Source organism: Cricetulus griseus, chromosome 2 (assembly GCF_003668045.3).
Source record: "Cricetulus griseus strain 17A/GY chromosome 2, alternate assembly CriGri-PICRH-1.0, whole genome shotgun sequence".
In the NCBI taxonomy this organism is placed as follows: domain Eukaryota; kingdom Metazoa; phylum Chordata; class Mammalia; order Rodentia; family Cricetidae; genus Cricetulus; species Cricetulus griseus.
The window spans coordinates 288,413,620-288,437,310 of NC_048595.1; the positions used below are offsets into that span (position 1 = coordinate 288,413,620).

Here is a 23,691-nt window from a genome sequence, read left to right on the forward strand (position 1 = left end):
CCTAGACTTTCCCTCTTCCCTCCTTCCCTCCTTCCCTCCTTCCTTCCTACCTTTCTTCCTTCCTTCCTTCCTTCCTTCCTTCCTTCCTTCCTTCCTTCCTTTCTTCCTTCCTTCCTTCTTCCTTCTTTCTTTCTTCCTCTCTCTTTCCTTCCTTTCTTTTTCTCCCTCCCTCCCTCTCTTTCTCTTTCTCCTCCTCCTTTTCTTTCTTTTTTTTGTTACATTTAGGCAGACCCTGCCTATTATGGCAGCGTGAACTATAACCAATCCTCCCATGGTGTTGTCTCTTTTTGATATCTAATGCTTTGCTGTAGCTTGCCTTGATTACATGATATGAGACCTGGGTTCAACCTAATCTTTCTTCCCAGTTGGATCCAGAATTGCCTAAGTGTCTGTGCAGGAGTTCATTCAGGGAGCCCAAGTACCTACCTTTGCATGTTTTCAGCATCCTCAATGGTCTCAGGCAGAGCCTTCCCTTTGGTCTCAGGTAGCAACAGAACAAGTCCCCCAGCAACAAGGCCAACTATAGCTGGGACACAGATGTGAATTGTATCAAGAACCAGAAAGGCAGTCTCTATAATTAGGGCTTCCCTTGTTTCCCTCTCTCTTTTGGGGGGTATGTTTTCCCATTCTTATTTATAGACTCCTTTGCCATCTTTCAACACCCTGTTTTCCATCATAAATAAGTACCTAATGCCAAACACCATTGGGTAACAATTCCATTTAGGGAAATGAAATACTTAACATTTTGAGTCAAGGTTATTCTAGGCAACAGGACATCACCACAGTGTTAAGAAATTTCAGAGTTAGAAAATAACTCTGAAAAAAAAAAACCTCAAAAACCCTAACCATATGAAGAATGTAACTCTGCCGATAGAAAGCATCCCGAGTTGGGAACAAGTCAGAAACTTGGACCATTGCTAGCTAACAAGAGTAACTAACAAGGGCTAGCAAGATGGCTCGGAGGATTAAGATATTTTCTGCTAAGCTTGAGGATATGAGTTCAATCCCCAGGACCCACCCACATTATGGGAGGATAAAACTGAACTCCACTTGTTGTATTGTGGCACCCATGCAAACACACACGCACACACACACACACACACACACACACACACACACACACACTAAATAAATATAGTTAAGTAATCCCTTTAATAAAAGAACAATACATTATATATTACTACATATATAATACTATCACAAAGCACAGTGAAGTCATTTGTTCAAGTTCAGATGTTCAGGGCTGAGAGGCTAGTGGTACTCACCTGTAATCATAGCGTCTGGGAGACTAAGGTGGGAAGATTGTGAATTCAAAGGCAATATGGCCTACAGAATGAGGCTCTGTCCCTGTGCTGTCTAATTAAAATATTAAACATTTTTATTTTATGTATATGTGTGTGTTGCCTGCATATGTGTGTGTGTGCCACATGGTACAGTGTTGCTGAGCACAGAAGAGGGTATTGGATTCTCTGGACAGTTGTTAGCTGCTGTCTGGCTGCTGGGAATCAATCTGGGTCCTATGCAAGAGCAGCCAGTGCCCCAAACCACTGAACACTCATTGAGTCCCCTGGTTTGTTGTTATTGTAAACCTGGCACAACATAGAGTCACTTGGGAAGGGGGACCTCATTTGAGTAATTGCCCACATCAGATTGGCCTGTGGCTGCATCTGTGAGAGATTTTCTTGATTGATAATTGATATGGGCAGGCCCAACCTACTGTGGGCGGTTGTGCCATTCCTCAGCAGGTGGGCCTGGGCTCAGGTATCAAGGAAGCCAGAGAATGAGCCAGGAGACAGAGTTCCTGCCTTGACTTCCTTCAATGGTGGAGTGTGACCCGGAAGTATAAGCCAAATCAACCCTCTCCTCCCCCAAATTGCATTTGGTCAGAGAGTTTTATCACAGCAACAGAAAGGAACCTATAACAGTCTCCCCCCACCCACCCACCATGGGTATAGCTTAGTGGCAGAGAGTTTGCTTATCATTTATGAGGCTCTAGGTTCAATCCCTCGCAGGCACAGAAAATAATACAAGGCCACCTCATGGGTAGAATGTTTGGCTGCACATGGCCACTTGGCTTCTTTTGTTCCTTTGTCTCAGTCTCTAGTTATAATTTGTAATAACCATATTAATATTTTTGTCTTCTTTAGATTCATATTGGACATACATAACTTTAAGGGGTGTGCTTCGGTTTTTTTTTTGTTTCCCCTGTAACAGTGTGTAGAAATGGGGCGCCAGTTCTTCGCTAGTTTGGGGTTTTAAAGGACTGCATGCTGGATGCCATTTCTCTTTAGAAACAGCAGAAATGGACCCTTGGGCACAAGCCCTGTACCAGGCCTCTGGGTCCGACTCTGACTCCTGGCTGGTCCGGGGACCTGGGGACTTGAGAGTGACTGGACTTTCTGCCCTTTGTCAGGTGACATAATCTACTCCACATAACCATGGCATGAACTGTGGATGTGCCTGAGAATAGTTAACTTCTCTGATGCTTTCAAGCCTCTCAACACGATCCATACTGTAATGAGTAACAAATGCAAGCAAGACCATGCTGAAGCAGAGTCCCTTCCCTCTACAGGATTTCTCTACCCAGATGGGACCTTGATATAACCTAGATCAAGGAAGAGACTCTCAGTGAGGGGTTGCCTACACTGGGTTGGCCTGTGGGTGTGCCTATGGGGGATTGTCTTAATTGATGTGGGAAGAGCCAGCCCACGGTTGGTATTACCATTCACTAAGCAGGGGGTTCTATGTGAGCCCATTAAGCAAGCAAGAACACTGTGTTCCTTTTTCTCGCTCCTGATTGCCTGTGGATGTGTGACTAGACGCCTGAAGTTACTCCCTGACTCCCTGACAGTGTAGAAGGTGACTTGGAATTGTAAGCTAGGATAAATCCTTTTCTTCCCTATGTTACTTTTTGTCAAAGCAGCAGAAATGAAATTAGGCCAGTAGCCCAGAGCCTCCTGCACTTGCTTCCCAAGTGCTGGGCTCACAGGAGTGCCCTGCCATACCTCTCTAGCTGGGAGTCTCTGAAGAGGGTGAAGTCCAAGAAAGCAGGTCACAGATTAGCATTTTATCTGTGCAAGGATCAGCCTCACTAACCACGACAGCATTCCCTCCTTTCCCTGTGATCTTTATCTGTTTTGTTCTGTTGCTTTAGATGAACCAGGGCTTTGCCCATGCTAAGCAAATACAGTGCCACTGAGCCACCTCAGCCCTCCAGTGGGCACTTAGCCAGTATTTTTAGGCTTCTTAGATTAAACAGCTATTTCAGAGAGATGGGGGGAGGTGGAGAGGGAGAGAGAGAGAGAGAGAGAGAGGGAGAGAGAGAGAGAAAGGAAGGAAAGATGTTAGAATCTTAGTTATCTTCCTGCCACTAGGTTAAAGGTGGGCAAAAGAAGATGACAAAAACCCTTGCAGAGGTGAATTTGGGACAGTCTTTAAGTTTGCTATAATCTTTGAAATACAGCTCTGTCCTTTGTGTCCTCCAGGGGATGGTGACGTGGGGCAAGGGACCACACTACTCCATATGGGCCTAGTCTTTTCTTGGACTTGCTAAGTAGTGGTTGCAGAAACACAGAGCCCCCTTCTGCTCCCCAGAAATGTCCTGCTGACCCCTCAGCCATTACCTACCAAGGATCAGATACCTCTAACTCCTCCTGGAGAGAAGGAGCTGGTGTATGGTGGGCACTTCCTGAGGAGGAAGGAGGCTCTGGGACAGGCTTGGTAGTCAGAGATTTGGGGCACATTCCTCCTGTCAGTGGGCCTGGTAACGCTGGTTATCTCAGGGTAAAGAGCCCGTGTGCTGTCTGCATTGGCCATCTTGTTAGTATGATGGGACGTGGAGGAACTTACTGGGTGTGTTTTGATGGAAAGTTTATAGCAACTGCTTGAAACTTTCATTGCCATGGACGACTTCCCTCTCACAAATCCCTCATGCACAAGGCAAGGGAAGGAACAAACCAGGGTAAGTGGAGGGGACAACACCCAACCCCAAGAGAGCAGTATTGGGTGCATTTGCCGTGGAGTCCAGGGCAAAAATCAGGGTGTTGTGCCCTGGGAAAATGGTGGTTTTAGTGAAGTTGAAGAGCCTGTCAATGGATCTGAAGGCAGACTGAGGAGCTGCCCTGAGGTGCTCCAGTTACCCCAAGCAGGTGAAATTAAGCCTGGACCTGCATCCACAGTCATCCCTGCAGGCACACACAGGCAAGCAGCTGCCCCACAATCTGCGGCTGGGCTGAGGGCACACAGTGACTGGATGGGGGTGCCCAGGGTCTTCAGATTTTGTGATCAGCAGCTGATAGAGACTGGAATACTCTACCCACTAGCAAGGAGAGAGGAGAGGTTAGGGAAAAGCTGGATTCCTGGCTCCCCTGCGAGTAGCAAAAGGGGCCATGCCATGCCTCATCCTGAACTCTACTCAGGAAGGGTATGGGTGAGGTGAGTTTTAATGTATGGGCTCCATCTTGCTGATGCATTTTATTAGTTGTGAATTCTGTATTATCCGGGCTTTGAAATTTTACCATCTGTTTTTGAATTAATGGAGTAAAAGTACTTTGGGAGTAGAGACAGCAAGGGTTCGTTCTTTTACAGACCTGAGAGGGATGGATGTCACTGCAGAGGGAGCTGAGGATGCTTCAGGGGAAATGTCTCTTCATTTCATCTTGCCTTCAGTTTATGCTTCTAAGGTATCAGTCCCATAGCTCAGTGTTAGTACTGACTTGGGAGCATTAAAATAATACAATATTGCTGATCACTAGTAATTAAATCTGTGGGGATTTCTCACCAAACACCACCAGAGGGAACTCCAGCCAGATGTCGGTGAGACGGTAGACCAGGAAAGGCGTGATGATGCCACCGATATCACACATGGAGGAGCAGACAAGGACCCCGAGATTCCTAAGTCACAGAAAACTGATTTAACTCTTTAACTTCTTATGGGGCAGTAGTTGCTTCCCATGGTACTCTTAGATAATTGCTTTCCTCAAACCATTAGATATGTGAGCATAGGAAAACATTGATTCTGTTCATGTCAATGTGCAGAAATGACGACGTGTACATACTCTCACCCATGTCTGTTGTTTTTGTCTGCTATAAGCCTTCAGACTGGAGACAGAGTGATGCTCACATTTCCTTTAATCATGTGACTATCCGTGCTATGTCTCTCGTTTCCCACAGACCCACTCGGTTGCTCTGGTCACTCTCTACATGGTGGCTTTGCTCCTGGGTCCTGTGGCTTCTGAGACACTGAATGTGAACTGCTGACTGCTGCCTTTGAACACCCATCTGTCCCCGCTGTGCTTTGAGAAGTGAGGCTGTCTAGCCCAAACTCAAGTATTCCTGCTCACCTGATGTATGTGGGGTACAGCTCAGCATTGACCAGGCAGACCATTTCATAGGCCATGGTGATGCCCATTCTACCCAAACATGCGACAGTGATTTTCAGCCACTGTAGACCTGAGGGGGAAACACAGCACTCAAACAATCTGCATATGGTCACTTGTCCTCAAACACTGCTCTGGAGTAGGCTCTTGAGGACAAACTCCACATTGCAGAATGAGATAGGGAAGCAAGAATCGTTCTCTACAGATGGGAGATAAATATTGCAACCTCTGCAGATCTGGATGCACTAACCTTAGATGCAGTTCTAACATTTTGTGTGTGCACCTGCATGCATGCATGCTTGTACATGTGCGTCAGAGGTCACATCATGTGTCTTCCTACATCTTATATAATGAGGCAGGATTTTTCCCTTGAGCCCAGAGGTCAATGGTTCAGCTAGTCTAGCTAGCCCACTCACTCTAAGGATCCTATGTCTTTGCCTCTGCCTCCTAAGTGCTGAGGTGACACTGTGCCTGCTGACATTTATGTGGATTCTGAGGATGAATTGTGGTCCTCATGCTATCACAGAAAGTGTTTTACCCATGGAGCCATTTCCCCAGCACAAATGGTTTCTCTCTCTCTCTCTCTCTCTCTCTCTCTCTCTCTCTCTCTCTCTCTCTCTGTGTGTGTGTGTGTGTGTGTGTGTGTGTGTGTGTGTGTGTGTGTCTCAGATGTGGAGCTGGAGAGATGGCTCGCTGGCTAAGAACACTTGCTGCTCTTGCAGAGGACTCACGTCTTATTTCCTGTACCCACATCAGACTTCTCATAACTGCTTGCAACCCCAGCACCAAGGGATCAAACAGCCTCTTATGCACCCATGTGCACATCCCCACAAACAGACATATATATATATATATATATATATATATATATATATATGTATATGTATATGTGTGTGTGTGTATTTATATATATATATACATATATATATATATATATATATATATATATATATTAAAGTGAAGTTAAAAAGTGTAGTGTAGGTTCACAGCAGAATGAAGACAGTGCAGCTTCCCTACAGTTCCATTGCCTGCGTACCTACAGCCTCCTCCATTCTCAGCATTCCTCTCAGGGTGGACATCTATTGCAGCTGATGAATTTGCACTGATAAATTATGGTCACCCAGAATCCATTGCTGACCCAAGGAGCTACTCTAAGTGGGTCTGGACACATGTGCAGTGCATGTACCTGCCATTAATGTTACACAGAGTGTTTCTCCTGCCTTGAATGTCCTCTGTCCTTTGCCTTTCCCCCTCTACTCCCTTGTCTTTCTATTTTCTTCATTGTTCTGCCTCTAAGAGTTTCATAACTTTATACCTCAGCTCTTAATGATGGCACTATGATGCCGAATACTGCCATAGAGGTTCCCCAGCTAACCAGTACAGTGAAGTGTGGGCAAACTGTAAATGATTGCTGGTCTATGACAGCCTCAAATGAAGCTCCAGGTGGCTACAAGGATTGTTTTGTGGGCTTTTGCCCCTTTTCTCACAGAAACATTTTGTGGGGAAAGACATAATTGCTGATGGCTTGGGAATCTTCTCATTTACAGTGCAGGATTAGACAGAGGTCAAGGGAGTGGCTGGAAGGTTCTAGAGTAAGGCTTTGGTGCTGGGCCCGAGTTCCTCAAATACTCTGCTCTCTGAACTTACCATCAGGAATAAAAACCAAAGCTAGACAGGCCGCTCCTGCCACCATATTTGATGCAGCCCAGGGATAGCGGCGACCAACCCTGTCTATGGTAAGGATGATGATGAAGGCAGACGGGAATTCCACCAGGGCAGAGTAGAAGAAATCCAGGTAGATGTTGCCCCCTGCGAGACCCATGTACATGATGAGGCCCTGGTAGAGAACAGAGCTGGTGAACCTGAGCAGAGAGGAGAGCCATGGTCAGGCTGAGCGCTGGGCTCACACTACTGCTGGGAGGGGATCAGGGGAGGATGAAGGGCCGGTGGTAGGGGACCTTTGCCAGTGACATTTTCTCTGCCATCCCATCTGTGCCACTGTTTTTATACCCACTGCTTTACTGTGGCTGGTGGGACTTGAGTTGCAGGACTCTGGAAACAGTTGGGGAATATCACTTTCATTGGTCCAATGAAAAGCTGAGAAGTCTTGATGGAGTAATTTAATGGAGTAATAGCAGTGGTTCATGGCTGTCAATCATTTTTCTCTTTGCTTATATTTATATATTATTTGTGTGTGTGTGTGTGTGTGTGTGTGTTATGTGGTGTGAAGGAATATATGTAGGCCAGAAGTTGATGCATTTCTCACTCTTTCTCTCTACCTCGTTCTTTTGAGATAGGGTCTCTCACTGAACCTGGAGACCCTGATTTTCTAGGCTGTCTGTCTGTCCATCAAGGCCTAGGGATCTTCTGCTTCACCTCCCCAGCACTAGGATAACAACCACAGGCCTTCAAACCCAGCTTTTTATGTGTGCTGGCGATTCGAACTCAGGTCCTCATGCTTGCATGGTGGTTTGCCCTCTGAGCCTCTGCCCAGTCTCTTTGTGGTCTTCGAAAGCATTTTGGATGTAAATATTTGACTACTTACTTCAAACTTCATGACCCTGAAGACCCAAGGTATGTAGCCTCCCTTCTCAATGGCTTCTCCCCTGACCTGATGCAACTAGCCTTCTGAGAGTGTTTCTAATTTTGTTAACCTAAAATAATGGAAAGTCTGAGGCCGATGGTCAAGAGTCAGTATCCAGAGAGGAAAGGAGAACATGGCTGAAGGTCAAAGCTTCCTGTGCCGTGCAGTGCTGTGTGTGATGAATGTGGCTTTTATAGTGAGGGCAGGACTTTGCGCAGTCAGTGTGAGGGGCAATGCTCACTGTGGAGAGTCAGCTTCGTCAGAATGCAGGTCCTCACACTGGCATGCATGGTCTGAGAGTGCCCGTGCTCAGCCAGCCCTGAGAAGCTCCAGCCCCTGCCTTGTAGAGTTAGTGCTGTCTTCTCCATACATCCCTGGGTGGCTTGTTTGTTTGTCTGCCTTTCCTTCCTAGCTCTATACATCTGTGAAGATATGCACTCAGGGTCAAATAATCTAACTAATGATTCTCCTTTTGGATTGTATATTAGAACCACTTGAAGAGTTCAAACAAACAAAAAACACACTGGTTGCTGGGCTGCAGTCAGTGCTCCTTGGTTTTTCAAGACAGTTTCTCTGTGGCTTTGGAGGCTGTCCTGGAACTAGCGCTTGTAGACCTGGTCTCAAACTCACAGAGAGCCACCTGCTTCTGCCTCCCGAGTGCTGGGATTAAAGGCGTGCACCACCACCGCCTAGCTCTCTTTGAATATTTTTACACTCCCAACTGATTTTCACTCAAGAAATCTTTATGACACTCTGGGCATATAGCTATATAAACTATGCATACAAATCCAATATTGACTGATAATGACAAAATTATTTTTAAATAATTCTTTGGTCTGTACATAACTTTACATTTATTAAGATGAAAGTAAATTTGTATATTAATGATATACATATGCTTATTTTAAATAATATTTTTTTTCAGTTTGTAGGTATATAGGTATTTTGCCTGCATGTAAGTGCACTATGCTCATGCCTGGTGCCCATGGAGGCCAGAAAATGGTGACCAGTCTCTTGAAACTGGAGATACAGGTATGCCATAGTGTGGTGCTGGGAACTGAACCCTAGTCCTCTGCAAGAGCCCCAAGTGCTTTTAACCGTTGTGCCATCTCTCTAGCCCCATGTTTATTTTTATGTAAATAATTAAATATGGGGCATTTGATGCTGCAGGACAAAGTGCATCTTTGATAAGCTTTCAGAACTGACAGATACTTTTATAATCATCAGTCCCAAGAATGTCACTTCACATACATACACAACACAAAAAACAGGAGCATGTCTAGGATCACTTGGTAAATCATTGGATATTCTGTCCAATCCCAAGACAAGATCTACATTTTTTTCTGAAGAAAATGTTATCAGGCAAACCTGCTCTCCGTGCACTACACACCAAGATCCTCTGTTGATGCTGAGTGGGGAGAGGTGATAACACAAGCATGTGTTTCTTTCTCTCCTTAACGTGGGTGATCATATGATCGTATGAATGACTGTGGTCATATGGCTGGAGAGGAACTTTAAGCCAAAGCAAAGGGATGTCTTACCAATTGTACATCATGATCAAAGTATGTTTCCTTATCTGAGGGGTTCTGACCAAGTCAAGGAATGAAGGGTTCAGTTTCTCACCAGCATCCTCATCTTCTCTCAGGCACTAAGAAGGACAAGAAGGGTGTTTCTGTTAGACGGGGTCTCTAGGTCCTAAAGAGAATAGCAGCTGTACTTAATACTGAGTGTCCATCATGAGCTCAGTCATGTGTTAGCCATGGAGCATGCTGTCTTATTTAATCTTTACCTGGGAAGTTAGGGTCTATTTTTCACCCTGTTGTACAGTTAGGTCACTCACAGAATGTGATTTCCAAGGTACACTGGGGTATCACATAGACCCAGCTCTGTGTTCCTGAGTGGCCCATCTGGACCAACAGGAAGGAAGCTCATATCTGAGACCTTGGCACTGAGACCAGAACTAGCATCCACTGGAAGCTCAGTAGGAATAAACTACCAGGAGGCTGAGGAGAAGGCTTAGCAGTTAGAGCCCTTGCTGTACAAGTGTGAGGAATGGAGTTCAGATCCCCAGAACCCATCTAAATGCTGGGTGGGTGTGGTTGCCAGCCTGTGACCCCAGAGCAAGTTGGCTAACAAGACTTATTGGGGTTTTCCTTCTGTATATATGTTTCTCTTATTGGTTGATGAATAAAACACTGTTCGGCCAAGACTAACCTTATCGGTGAGCTCTGGGTTTGAGTGAGTGATCTTGCCTCAATGAGTAAGGTGGAAGAGTGATCAAAGATGATTACTGACATCAACCTCAGGTCTAATGCCCACTATACATACACAGAGTCTCTCAAATCAAACAAAAGTCATGTAAATGTCAAAATCTTATAGTTAACCTGTGTTATATTCTCATCCAGAAATGATTTACTCTTATCTTGACATAATTTTCTTTTCATTTATTTTCTTTGGAAAAAGAGTCTCTACCTAGTCTAGCCTTGAATTCACTATGTAGCCAAGGATGACTTCAACTGCTGAGCCTCCTGTCTCCCCCACCTAGAAAGTGTCGGAGTTACAGGCAATGCCACACACAACTTTCATGCAGCTCTGGGAATCAAACCCGGGGCTTTGTGCATGTTAGGCAAGCACTCTATCAACTGAGTTACATCTCAACCCTTGACACACTTTTCTAATGCAATCCATTTCTCCTGTCTAGTCCCATCAGATGAAAAGGTTTAAGTCCAGAGTGATGAGATCTACTACAGGAGAAATCTGAAACACACACCACATGGCTACATCCCCAATGCGTACAATCCTATGAAATGATTTGTGTTCAGAACTCTGCTGTGTGGACCTAGAATCTGACCACAGAAGCTGGGCATTCAGGAAACAGGACAATGCTCACTGAGGCAGAGCGGCCAGCAAAACCTTGAGTTGCACAAGATAGAAACGGCTCCTTCACTGACTTGTTAAAAAAAAAATCTGGTTCATTTTTGTGTCTGATGTTTGCCATCTGTTAGTTCTCCCAGGGAACACAAATCTTATGCAAGAAATATTCTATTGTATTTTACTACAGAGAGGCCAAAATGCAAGGGGTGAGCCCCATGCCTCCCTGGTGGGATGGCTAGCACACACAGCATGTTTTCTGTACCCTCCCTTCTCACTACCCCATTCCACCCCACTCCCGTTGACACCCAAGGCCTCAACTCACCTGAAAAGATGTTGGCACAGACTTTCCATTTTTCTTAGCAATGTACTTCATTATCTTCATGGCTTTTGCATTTTTGTTCTGGGAGATCAGCCATCTTGGAGATTCAGGTATGCACCTAGGGTATAAGGGCAGGGGAGAAGTACCTTGCTGTATCCTTATTGCCAGCTCACACACGTGAGTTTCTGGGAGCATGTTCCTCAGGGAGGTTTGGTTTGATCTACTAGGGTCTACTAAAATGCCAAGCTCGTGAAGCTCTGTCCTCCCTTAGGTGCTGACTTGCAGTCAGCCTGTGTCCAGGAAGCCATCAGGCCACCTCCTCAGACTCTTACCTGCAACTGCTGCAAGTGAGCTGCAGAGCTGGGTGCAGCTGAACACGCAGCTTGTGTCAGCATGAGGAGGGGTGGGCTTCTGGGCGAGCCCCAGGCTTTGTGAAGGCCAGAGTGAGAGCTAAGGTCAAGGAATAGAGGTGGGAGTTGCAAGTCCTCATGGGAAGAAGCAAGGGGTATCGGCTTGCTCCTTTTGTTTCAGCCTCTCTGCTTGCTCAAGGCTGGTGGTTTATTTCCTTCCTTCCATTTTGCACATGTGTATATGTGTGTTTGCATGTATGTGGGCAGGTGTGTGTGTGGTTGTGCATGTGCCTGTGTGTGGAGGCCTGAAGCTGACTTCCTCCACTGTTTCCCACATTGCTCAATGAGGCAGAATGCCAGAACCTCTCAACTAAATGCAGAACTTGTCATCATGGCTAGTCTAGCTGGCCATCATACTCCAGAGACCCCCTGGCTCTGCCTTCCAAGCTCTGAAATTACAGTGCTCTGCCACACCCACCCAGCATTTACATGGAAAGAGGATCTGAATGCAGGTCTTTGCGTTAATATGGGAAACACTTACTCATCTCTCCAACACTGGTGTTTCTTGAGTTCTGGTTCTCTCGTCTTCCAACTCTTTTCCCTTGATCTTACCAATCCTATTTGTTCCCTACACATGCAATTTACTTGAATTCTGGATTCTTAAATTTTGCTGGTCCTGGATATTTGTACATGCCCCCCCTTTTGGCATCCCAAATTTGACATATCCAAAACTCAACCCATAACCTAGAGAGAGCCCTTCTAATTTCCTTATTCTTACGAAGGACTCCTTATCAACTTGCTGGTCTGTATGTGTTTTCCTTGGGTAGCAATGATGAATATATCTTACTAGCCTTGGTAACTCTGGCTTTTCAGTATGGTCTATGCTGTGCCATGCTGGCCTTATTTGGAATAATTGCTGTTATGATTGATTGGAGATGTCTGCCTTGGTCATGCCTATGGGAAAGTAATGATATAATCATTTTATGCTCTGCCTGTCCATCTTAGAGTTTTTGGAAAGGAGTAATAGGATAACAAATGGCAATACTGTTGACTTCTTTCTGCCATCCAAATTGGATTCTGGCTGATGGGAGCAAAACATCAAATAAATACTATGAGATGAAAGGAACAGGTCACGACATTCTTATGCCCCGAGCTAAAGGACATTGCATTTCCAGTGAGAGACTGTGTAGTTTTTGTTTTAGCAACATGGAACTGGATTCCCATGACACAGGCCTGGATAGTGTGGAAACCTTCTCATTTCCAAGCAGGGTGTTCATGGGGAAGGGAGACTTGGACAAAATAGATAGTTTAGAGGCATCTTTTTTTTTTCCATTCCCAGCAGACTTACCAGAAATAAAGCAGGAAGAAGAAGTTGGGCAGGGTCACAGTCAATTGCAGCCACCTCCAGTAGGGAAGAGCATAGGCCACTCCTGCCAGTATCAGGAGCCCAACGGTAAAGGCGACTTGGTAAAAAATCCCCACTGTTCTGCGATAGCCCAGACCAACAAATTCTGTAACTATAGAAAAGAATCCACATGGTCATCAAGATGTGCTAAAGCTGAAGGTAGCCACAAATGCCCAGCTCAAAAGTACAGGCTTAATTTAGGATTTTTTGCACAGTTCTCTGAGCAATTTAAAATGTTTGTGTGTGCAGGCACACATACACGTGTGTGTGTGTGTGTGTGTGTGTGTGTGTGTGTGTGTGTGTGTGTGTGTGTGTGTGGTGTAGTAGTGGTGGGCATTTTGTTGCAGTTACTGTATTAATTATAAACTTGCATTAAGTGAACCATGTTAGCAAAATAAGCAAACTGACTTAGAGAATTACATTAGGCATGAGGCTGGGAATGATACCTCATGTCTGTAATCCCAGTACTTGGGAGGCAGAGGTAGAGGCAGGAGAATTCCTTTAAGTTCAAGGCCATTCCTGACTACACACATTTTTTCATCAAAAAAATGAAAATAAAAATAGCAACAGCAAAAAGAGAATTTCAGCAGCTGGAGAGAGGGTCCACAGGTTAAAAGCACTTGTTGCTTTTGCAGAGGACCTGAGTTCAGTTCCCAGCATCCATGTTAGGTAACTCACAATCACCTCAAACTCCAGTTTCAGGGGATCTGACACCATCTTCTGGCCTCCATGGGTACTTGTTCATGTGTGGCATACACACATGTACATACACAGAAATAAAAATAAAACAAAAATATTGTTAAAATTTCAAGGATGAATGTAATCATATTTCACACAAATGCATGATTTTCTTCTGTTATCAGTCAGGCAGTGATAACTCAAGGCATGAACAAATGAATTAAAAACTGAGTTTGTGTCACAGATGATTCATATATAAATGAACATTTACATGCAAGTTGTTCTCTTACAGAGATAAGTACTTTGCAATTCTGTTTATCTATGTAAAAGACTTAGAAACCATGCAGTGGGCTGGAATCAGCTAGTACTGGCTTGTAAAAGAAAAATCATTTAACTTTTCAAAAACTTTGCAAATGAGTCGTTGAATACACATCTATTTTGAAACCTTTGTGGTGGGAGTAGCAAAGGCGTAGAAAGTAGAAAACATACAATGAGGACTCATTATGTCCTTTGAGAATCAAGTTCCCAGCTACCATTGCATATGCAGGGATAATCAGCTTTATTTATGGCTCCATGTCTGCATCATGACAGGCATATGGGGTCTGTACGAAGGGAGCTAGTTGTCGTCTTCACATGACAGACATGCTAGAATTGGAATTTCACATGTTCCACAAGTCATAGTGTTCACTTTAAATGTCTCGAGGAGCTGTGAAGGATTTTAATTATATCTAATCCAACAGACACACATGTTAAACCTATTCCTATAAGTTACTGCAAACTATCTAAAAATATTCTAAAATGGCTGATTTAATTAAATAAAATGGTTCAGGTCTTCCATACATGCAAATGTCTATCTTTCAAAGTGGCTGGGGCCCTGGATGATGCTTGGAAGATATGGGGTTGGGGGTGGGGAGGAGTCACAAGGCAGGCATCAAAGACTCAACAACATCCATAGGGACTTTGAAAGAAGTGAGTGGTAAGAGGTTACGATTACTGACAAAATATATATCTGCATAATTGAATTCTACTCAGTGTGTTCTAGAAAACCAAATTATTGGTTGAATAGCTGTGTGCATTAAGTCCTTCATCAACCAAACCACTGGTTATTTGTCTTTTCTGGAGGTGATATTGATCTCTTTCTGCCCTGAAATGCTCCAGATTCGTATTCCCAGGGGAAAGGACGCAAGCATATGTTCTGTTTACCTCTTGAGCAATGAAAACTTCCATCTTACCCCTTAATTCCAAAGTGCTTGGTTCTCAAATGTAGCCAGATGGGCATGATCAAGGAGATTTCAAGATTTAACTAGGTGATGATTTTTCACAACTGCTAGATGCCACTGTGCCATGCAAGTCAAGCATGCCTTATGTGCCTCAAGGACCTTAATTGTAACTTTGGCTACTAGTGAGTAAATTCTAGCCATGATTTGACAGCTCACTTTCTACCTTTCTTTTAGTCCAGGACCCCGATCATAGAATGGCACTGCCCACAGTGAAGGTGTGTCTTCCCGCCTGGGTTAGCCTACTCTAGATAATCTCTTACAGGCATGCCAAGGCCTTTCTTCTGGGTGATTCTAGCTCTTGCTGAATAACCAGGGTCCACCACCATGCTATTGTCTTCCACTTCCTTGTGTGTAAGTCCAAGGGGTTTACTAGAATATATGAAGCACAGCAATAAGTTCCCTTACATTCCAAACACATTTCTGTGTTTGGAGTCTTCTGCTTGAATAGACTTTCTCTCCACATAACATCCCAGGGGCCAGAAACCAAATTATCCAAGAAAGCTGATCAGGATTCTAGTGGTGTGGTGATTCTGCCTTCATTGTTTTCTGTTCATAGGAGGAACACAGAGTGGATTGATTGGGTGGTTTAAAAAAAAAAAACTCTTTAGGTATGGAATAAAAAGTCAGTGTTGTCTTTCCTGTCTTTCTACCTGCCCAAAAGTCCCCATGTGCACCTGGAAGCACCTCAAGCTCTCTTACTCAGGATGTAGCCAATTAACCAGCCTGCTTTGCTGACCAGTCCCTGGAGCAAACGAAACACCAGCATCCAGGCATAGTTAGGGGAAACTGCCATGAGAACCCCAGAGGTAGCATTGATGAGGATGGTGACCAGGAGGCAGAACTTCCGGCCAAACCTATAGAGAAGAACCAAGAAAGGGCATGGGGTTAGGTGGTCTATTAATTAGTTCTCCTAGCACTATGACAAATACCTGGTAAAAGCAGCTCGCAGGTGGAAGAAAGGGTGTGTTTCAGCTTACAGTTCTAGGGTACAGCACACCATAGAGGGGTAGTCAGGACAGCTTGAGGCAACTGGCCACATTGCCTCTGCAATCAGGAAGCAGAGAGCAGGGAATGGTGGTGCTTGGCTCACATTCTCCTTCTAGTTAGTCCAGGACCCCAGCTCACAGAGTGGTGATGCCCACGTCTTCCCTACTTCAATCCACCAAGTCTATATAACCCCTTTGCCGCAAGCCCAGACTTTTTATCTTCCAGGAGATCCTAGATCCCAACAAGCTAACAATCTTATCCATCATAGTTGGATTCATGGAAGTTGGAGAAGATTCATGCAAGCTATCATAATAGTGATGATGATAGTCAAAATAGTCAAAATCTGAGGTCAATTTTTCTAAATTTTATGTGTATGAGTATTTTACCTGCTTGCATGTATGTTTACCATATGCATTCCTGGAAGCCCACAGAAGTCAGAAGAGGGCATTGGATCCCTCAGAACTAGAGTTACAGAGGTGGTGAGCCACCATGTGGGTGCTGGGAATTGAACCTGGGTCCTTTGCAAGAGCAAAAAGTGCACTTAACTGCTGATTCACTTGTCCGGTTCTCTCCACCACCGCTTTTTAAACATGTGTTCTGGGGATAGAATTCAGACCCTCATACTTGTAGGGCAAGTGCTTTTCCTCCTGAGCCCCTGCAATAGATCTTAGAAGAGTGAGTTGTCGTGAGTGAGCCTGACTCCTAAATGGCTGTCTGGGTCTACCTCATGATGTGATCTCTTTCTCCCACACATGTTGCTTCACCTGTTGCAAGATGATGCCAGTGACATCCCCTTAACTATCAGTGACTGACACCACTTCCTTTACAAAGTCACCCAGCCTCAAGGATCACATCATGTGATAGAAAATAGTTGTCTGTCAGAGCCTGGACATGGGGGCTCAGTTAGTTCCCACCACGCCCTCCTGGTTGTGTTCTAAAAGGTAGTCTCTGTTAGTGAATATTGTTTAATAGCTCATAGAAGACAATGCTATATCTAATACAGATATAATGTTTGTTTAACTGAAGTCAGTGTTAATCATCAGTGTTGCACGCTCTCATGGTAACTCAATACTCGGTAGCTTCGTCTCCTAATATTGGACAGCTGTGTTTTAGGGAGTATTTCAGATATTACCTAACCATTTGAAAATGATTTACAACATTATTAATAATTACTCTGGGATGGTACTGTTTTCAGTGGGGGATTTGAAGTTCAAGCTGTCTCTTTAGTCATTAGTGTAAATTGCTGGACCAAAAAGGCTTCAACTGTGTCACTGCCAGGTTCTCCATCAGTGGCACCCCACTGTAATATGTAACCCTGCAGCTTTAGTGCCAGGCTTGCCGAAGGGACATTCCACTCGCCCTTCAGTGTTTCTTCCTGTTTTCACCAGTCAGGCTTCTCTAACCTTCTGATACTGTGACATGGCTGTGTGTCACCTACAAAGTTTATGCTCAAGAACCAAGCAATAAAGATTTTTAAAGAAAATCTCGACACAGGGCTGAGGAAACAGCTCATTAGGTTTATGTTTCCCATGTGAAGCATAAGCACCTGAATTTGGATGTCCAGCATCTACACACAAAGCCAGGTGTGGTGGTACTTGCTGTAGGTGGGGGACAAAGGCAGGTGATCTCCAGGGCTTATTGGCCAGACAGTCTAGTTGAGACAGCAAGCTTTGGGTTCAGTGAGAGACTCCCATTTCAAAACACAAGGCAGAGAGCAATAAAGGAATATGCCCCGTGTTGATCCCAACGCTCGAATGCACACGTGCCCATGTGTACCAACCCCCCCACCTTGATGTTTTAAGTAAATTCTGTATATTAAGTGTATTCTAAGGACACACCTACAACCCTTTCCTCAGAATTTATAATCTGTAAAGATTTACTCAAGTGGCAATTCCTCAGCACCTAATGGATTTGGACTCACAGTAAAGCCACAGTGATGTTGCTGAAGAAGGACAAAATCCTTGGGCTGGAAGAGGCAAATGCATTATTGAAGACTCCAAGTAGGAAAACTAAATCCACATTACAGAGACACTGCAACCATCCCAATAAAAGAGTCAGTGTCTTTTTTTTTTTTTTTTTTTTTTTTTAGATATTTTGGAGGTCTGAGTCAGTGGCTTGACATAACCTTTCCTCCACTGACACACACCATGGTCACTTAAATTATTTAATGAGAAACAGACAGAACAAGAGTGTCTGGGCACCAGTTTGGAGTGTCCTTTAGCTGTCTACTATCTAGTATAGAGCCCAGGATCTTCTTCATTGGGGGATAGGTGGCTGGAATTATTTGGGAGCCTGGTAAATATGCAGAGCCTGAGGGTCACCCAGATGGATTGTAGCTTGACTTAATAGCAGAATCTGGGTTGATTAATATGGCCATTAATACCTGGGAAGAAGTGCTTTGATTCCATCCTGCCTCAGTTTCCTTCTCTGTAAATGATAGGTAGTAAAATCTACTTTACAAGGCTGTCATGGTTCTAAGTGAGAGCAAAGGAGGGTGCCTAGTAAAACACTGGTCCATGTGGTTGCTGGAGAGTTTGTTTCTGATGATCCTAAACATTTGGTGACAATTGGACACAGTCTACTGGGGTTCTGTTTGGAGTTACTTCCATTGGGAAGCAGGCGTTGACTCCCAAGAGGAAGAGGTGCAAATTAATTGTTAAACACAGCCATTATTAAAAGTCAAATGACACACACTTAAATTTAAATGCTCCATTAAAACAAGAGTGAGTGAGGAAATAAACTAGACATTTTAGGAAACAACTAATTTCACAATCTGTGTCACAAACTGACCCTAAAAAAGTCGAATTCCTGCAAGACAATTTCCCTCCCTCCATCCATCCATCCCTCCTTTACTCATTCCTTCTTTCTTCTCTCTTTTCCCTTCCTGTTTTTCCTTTCCTTCGCCTTTTCCTTACCTTTGTTTTTGTGTGTGTGTGTTCTTATCTGGATAATCTAAATATCTTCCTGGCTTTCTTCTAAACACCATGGCAAAATCATCTATTAGGGCATGTTTAAAATTTTGCTTATGAAAAACAATATTCTGTTTTAATGTTGGCTACAATGTACGGATAAAATGGGTTTCCATGACATTCTTAACTTATTGCATGACGTCTAAAGTTGTAGTGGGCATTAAGTAGGCAGAGGAGAAATGGCGTGTCTTCTGTTCCTAGTCCTGCTTTGCCTTCCAGCATGCATGTGGGACAGGAAAAAGGGCAATGGAAAGCAAAGTTTCAGGTGGCTTTGGGAAAAGAACTAGAGACATATCCCAAACCTTCAGGGGAGTAAAAGGGACTAAGGGCTTTCTAGAGATTGCCTGCATAGGCAGGGAGGGATGAGCTCACTTGAGGAGGAGGGGAGCTGGCGGGATTGTTCTCTGGAATGTGCTGTGAGGAGGGGTTGGAGCTGGCTTACTTGAGTGGGATGAGAATGATTAACTGGCTTCTGCAGCCTACTGGGTGGGGCTGTCGCCTGTGCGCATGATACTTCCTGGAGATCTGGTGTTAATGTCCACCTTGTGTGCCAGGGAGTGGAGGGACAAGGAGCTGCCTAACCAGTGGCCAGCTAGTGTGACTGGACCTTGGACCTCCTCACTAATGTGTCTGTCTTGACTTCACAGGCAGCCTGTGAATAGCTACCCTCAGTTCTGTGTAATCATGATAAAAATGAAATCACAATCCCCCCCCCAAATACACACCCACACACACCCCTCACAACCTCCCACAGCCAGTCCCTGGAAGAGCCTAGCCGGGGAGGCTGAGCAGACAGTTACAAAGGCATTGTGACTTTTGGCACAGCGCCTCCACCTCCATCCATCCTCCCCCCTGTTGCCAATAGGGCCTCGGGCTCTTGTAAAGTCAGTACATTCTTATGAACCTTTAATTCTTTTGCCATTTCGATGCCAGCTTGATGTATAGTCAAAGAAAGCTGTCATACATTTAGAATATATTCACAGTAGAGAGCTAGTTGGGGAGCCCTAAACCGGCAGTGAGTGAGCACAGGACTAAATTTCCACATATTTGTGAGTTGAATATGTGTTTTTACAGGCTAATTGTTTAATATGGCCATTATTAAAAGTTATGGAGACTAGTAATTAAATTTCATTAAAAACAAGTGCAATAAACATGAAAATCAGATCCTTTCCTAGTCGTGTTGTTACATCTGATTATCCGGGGGCAATTTTCACCCAATGCATTTATGTGACATAGAAATGCTATTTCTAGCCATGTCTCTCTGTATACCCACATACAGACTGCAGATGTATTGTCATAGTATGTATTATGCACATAAATATACAGGTGCCTATCACTGTTCTATTAGATGACTGGCAATTAGAGTGGTACCGTCCAGGTCATAGAGTTTGAGTGCCTGACTTATAGAAGGCACTCTGCAATGGGGGTACTATGTATATTGTTATCATGGACTCTGATGACCCAGGTATCTACAGTACTCCTCAGGTCTCTTCTCCTCTCTCTGTTGAGGACTCCCCTTACTAGCTAACAGTCATCTACAGAGCAAAGGTACTGGTTATAAATAACTTCCTTCATTGCATTCAAGTCTTATTCTTATACCCAACAGGTAAATGTAGCCATCACCTTTTATCGAAAAGGAAGCTTCTCTCTTTAGCAAATAGAGAGTCTTACAGGAAACTACAACTGTACACAATGCCAAGATTAATGGGTTATGGGGCACCCAGCCCCAGAGAATTCACCTGCAGCACAGCTCCAGCATCTGTGGCTGGGGAACATCATGGAAGAGGCCTGTAAAGACTGTCAGAGCCGGAGCACCAGGAAGTCTAAAGTCTGCTGTGTGACAGCCTCTTTTAGAAATGGCTGTACAAACAAGACATGGGCACTGATAATATCAACAGACATGCTAACTTGGAAAGGGGAAACTCTCACAGGGTCCCACACCAGACAAAGAACTACAGGCAGCGAATGACTGCTAAGACAGTGAGAATTAGCCTTTCCCAGGGATGAACTCCTTGATTGGTTATCCTGGTCAGCCCTGAAACCATATACAAACAACAACAACAAGACACAGCAGGTTGTGTTTATATATTTGCCCGTGTGTGTGTGTGTGTGTGTGTGTGTGTGTGTGTGTGTGTGTGTGTGTATGACAATAATAATCAAAGAAAAAGAGGCTATCAGTTCAAGAGTTGGGGGGACATTGGAGGGAGGATAGGGAAGGGGGTGATGAAAGAATATTTTAATTAAAAAGGTAAAAATAAATGAATAAATAAAATGCAAAAAAATGAACATTAAAAAAAAAAACTTTTGTACAGTGATCATAGTGATCAGGAGTCCACAATGGTGGGTAACCAGAGCCTGAGCACAGCCAGGACACTATGGACACTGAATGTGGACAGACAGGCATAGAGCCTAGTGATGGGGCTTCTGCCATATGGGAATTAGCTGGCCTGGATGGAGCTCACAGCTCATGACCACGTGGGAGACAGTGAGGCCAAAGAATAAACTGAGAATCACAGGTGGGATTGAGTCATTTGTTGCCTCTTCCAGCCCTGAACTGGTAGATAGCCCATAAGAAAAAAGCCTGCCTGGTGGTTGAAACCTCCTTCCCTGACCTCCAGAGGCTCTCAAAGTAAAACATGAGTCATTGTTATCAAAGCAGCTGAAAAAACCCCAAGATTATAAAAGCAGCCACCATTAGGGTGGGTGGGAGTGAGTGGTCTGTCTGTGTATTTGGGGCAAAGAAGAATTCAGGTAGGGTGGGTGAGCCCAAGCGCTGTCTGAACCTGTAGGTTGTTTAAAAAGCCCTGCAGGTGTCTCACCTACCTGTCTGCTAGGTAGCCAATCCCAACAGCACCGATGAAAAACCCCACATTTACTACTGACTGAAACAGGTCCAGCATCCAGGAGTGAGCGCACACTAGATTAAACTGTCCAGGTGTGGAGTGTGGTCCAAGCCAGTAGAGGAGCAGGGGGGAGAGAGGGAGAAGATGCTGTTAGAATCTTGTTAGACACAGTCCAGCCCAGAGAGTCCTTTGAATATTCTGAACTGGGGGTTCCTGGGAGCTCCAGGGGTTCAGCTAATTAGTGTGTGGTAGTTACTTGAATATTTCTTGAACTGAGTGCCAGTAACCCAACTGTTTCCTAACCCATGCTAATTTTCTATACACCAGCAACAGATTTTCCCTTGGAATCCATTTAGCATTCCATCTGACAGTGTGAGTCTAGCATTTGGCTAAAGCATTGGCTCTATCAACCAAAAGCAGGTAGTGGCTTGACTTATAGACATGTCCATCTTCTCCTTTCTAGTTGAAAGACAGAGGCCAGTGGAGGTAGTCACATGACATGCCTGTACAGCTAGGGACAGTGAGCTTTAAGCATCTCTCAGCTGCCTTTTATTTTTAAACAATAGGGGGATTTAAGGCGTACTCCCAATGACTGATACATTGGGCTGATTTTCTCCGAAGGCAGGTGGAGGAGGGTGAACAGTGCTGGAGCTGGTTCTCTCCTTCTACTTTCAGAGGTGGTTGTCAAGTGCTTTGATCCTCTAAGTCACCTTGCCTGCCCCTGTGACTATACTTTTTTGTTTGTTTGTTTGTTTTTGAGACAGGGTTTCTCTGTGTAGCTTTGGAGTCTATCCTGGCACTGGCTCTGGAGACCAGGCTTGCCTTGAACTCACAGAGATTCACCTGCCTCTGCCTCCCGAATGCTGGGATTAAAGGTGTTCGCCACCAATGCCCGGCGTGACTGTACTTTTTAATAAAAATAGTTGTGCCACAGTCTAACCTCCAACCCCAAAATTTCCTGTGGGCATTTTGGCCACACTAACACATATCTCTGAAGATAAAAACATGTCTTGTAAGCCCTGTTAGCAGAGCCTATGTCAGGGGAGGGCCACACTCTTTTTGGTGGCACTTGTGTGGTATAATAGAAAGCTTGTGGCAAACGTGAATCTTAGAAGCATGCCCCAGTCTGTCATCATTTTTCGGGCCTCCCGATGTGTGTTTGCTTGTTGCCTACTGCTCAGACCTGTGCATACCAGATCACACCCATCAGCATCCAGGGAGTTCTCCCTAACTACCTCAGATGAGGGAAAGGCTGCATGGTTTTACCAGGAAGCTAGGATTTTATAAGGCATACGACTCCAAAAAGCATGTCTGGGCAAGTATAAGAACCATGTGTTTCCTAGTTCTCCCTTAACAAGGTCAATTATTGGCTTTTTTCCCCCATCCTGATTCCTGAGCTCACTTACCTCGGTGACGATGGAGGAGCCAGGAGTGTCATACACCCAGCCGTGCTGGCAGGGGCTCAGTGACAAATGGCTCTTATTGGCAGCCAGGCTGGACAGGGGGTCCACACAGTCAAGGTTGCTCTGGTTCCAGTCCACCTCATATTGCATGCACTGGCTGAGGAAGGAGGTCTCACCTACAGACCCCAAGCCCGGCACGGTGTAGTTCAGCTCCTCTGCCAGGCTCCAGCCACATCGCTGGCTCAGCTCGGCCACCCCAGGACTCCGGCAGTGGTGGTTAGGGGTGAAGCCCAGGAAGACAATGCCCACGTATATGGGAGTGAAGGCACCTGAGAGAAGAGCTAAGAGGAAAAATGTCTGTTTCTGGAAAAGGTGGAATTCCCCTATATGTTCTAGGATGTCATCCACCGTCGGCATGGTTCCTGGAGGCAGCTGGTCCTGAGGTTTTGCCTGCAGGACTCCAAATGCTGCTAGAGGTGGCCACGGTCAGCTCAGGACGACTCTTGACCAAGAGTCAAAGGGTGAGCGTAGTTAGTTTACTTTAAAGAGGGGCCAGCCTTCAGGTCAGACTTTCCTTGGGCAGGACAACTTCCAACTGCACCTCTCCAATGGGGAAGATCT

General features: G+C 44.8%; 1 protein-coding gene across 1 annotated transcript; it reads right to left on the bottom strand.

The window, feature by feature from the left end:
* Window positions 1-422: 422 nt before the first annotated feature.
* Slc22a2 (solute carrier family 22 member 2) lies at window positions 423-23,487 on the bottom strand. Its single transcript, XM_035439109.1, has 10 exons — window positions 23,074-23,487; window positions 21,648-21,751; window positions 15,568-15,722; window positions 12,854-13,022; window positions 11,159-11,273; window positions 9,504-9,610; window positions 7,026-7,240; window positions 5,343-5,451; window positions 4,781-4,893; window positions 423-526 (listed from the first exon to the last, which is right to left on the bottom strand). Exons 1-10 carry the CDS (start codon window positions 23,485-23,487, stop codon window positions 423-425), a joined length of 1,605 nt encoding a protein of 534 aa, XP_035295000.1.
* Window positions 23,488-23,691: the final 204 nt, after the last annotated feature.

Excerpts from the sequence above, each read along its gene's own strand:
- Slc22a2 (XM_035439109.1), bottom strand. The coding sequence starts at position 23,487 with ATGCCGACGGTGGATGACATCCTAGAACATATAGGGGAATTCCACCTT. Across the intron at positions 21,752-23,073 it reads GCTCCTCCATCGTCACCGAG|TTTAATCTAGTGTGCGCTCA; the intron begins GTAAGTGAGCTC and ends ACACCTGGACAG. Across the intron at positions 5,452-7,025 it reads TTTGGTTTTTATTCCTGATG|GTCTACAGTGGCTGAAAATC; the intron begins GTAAGTTCAGAG and ends TTTCCCCCTCAG.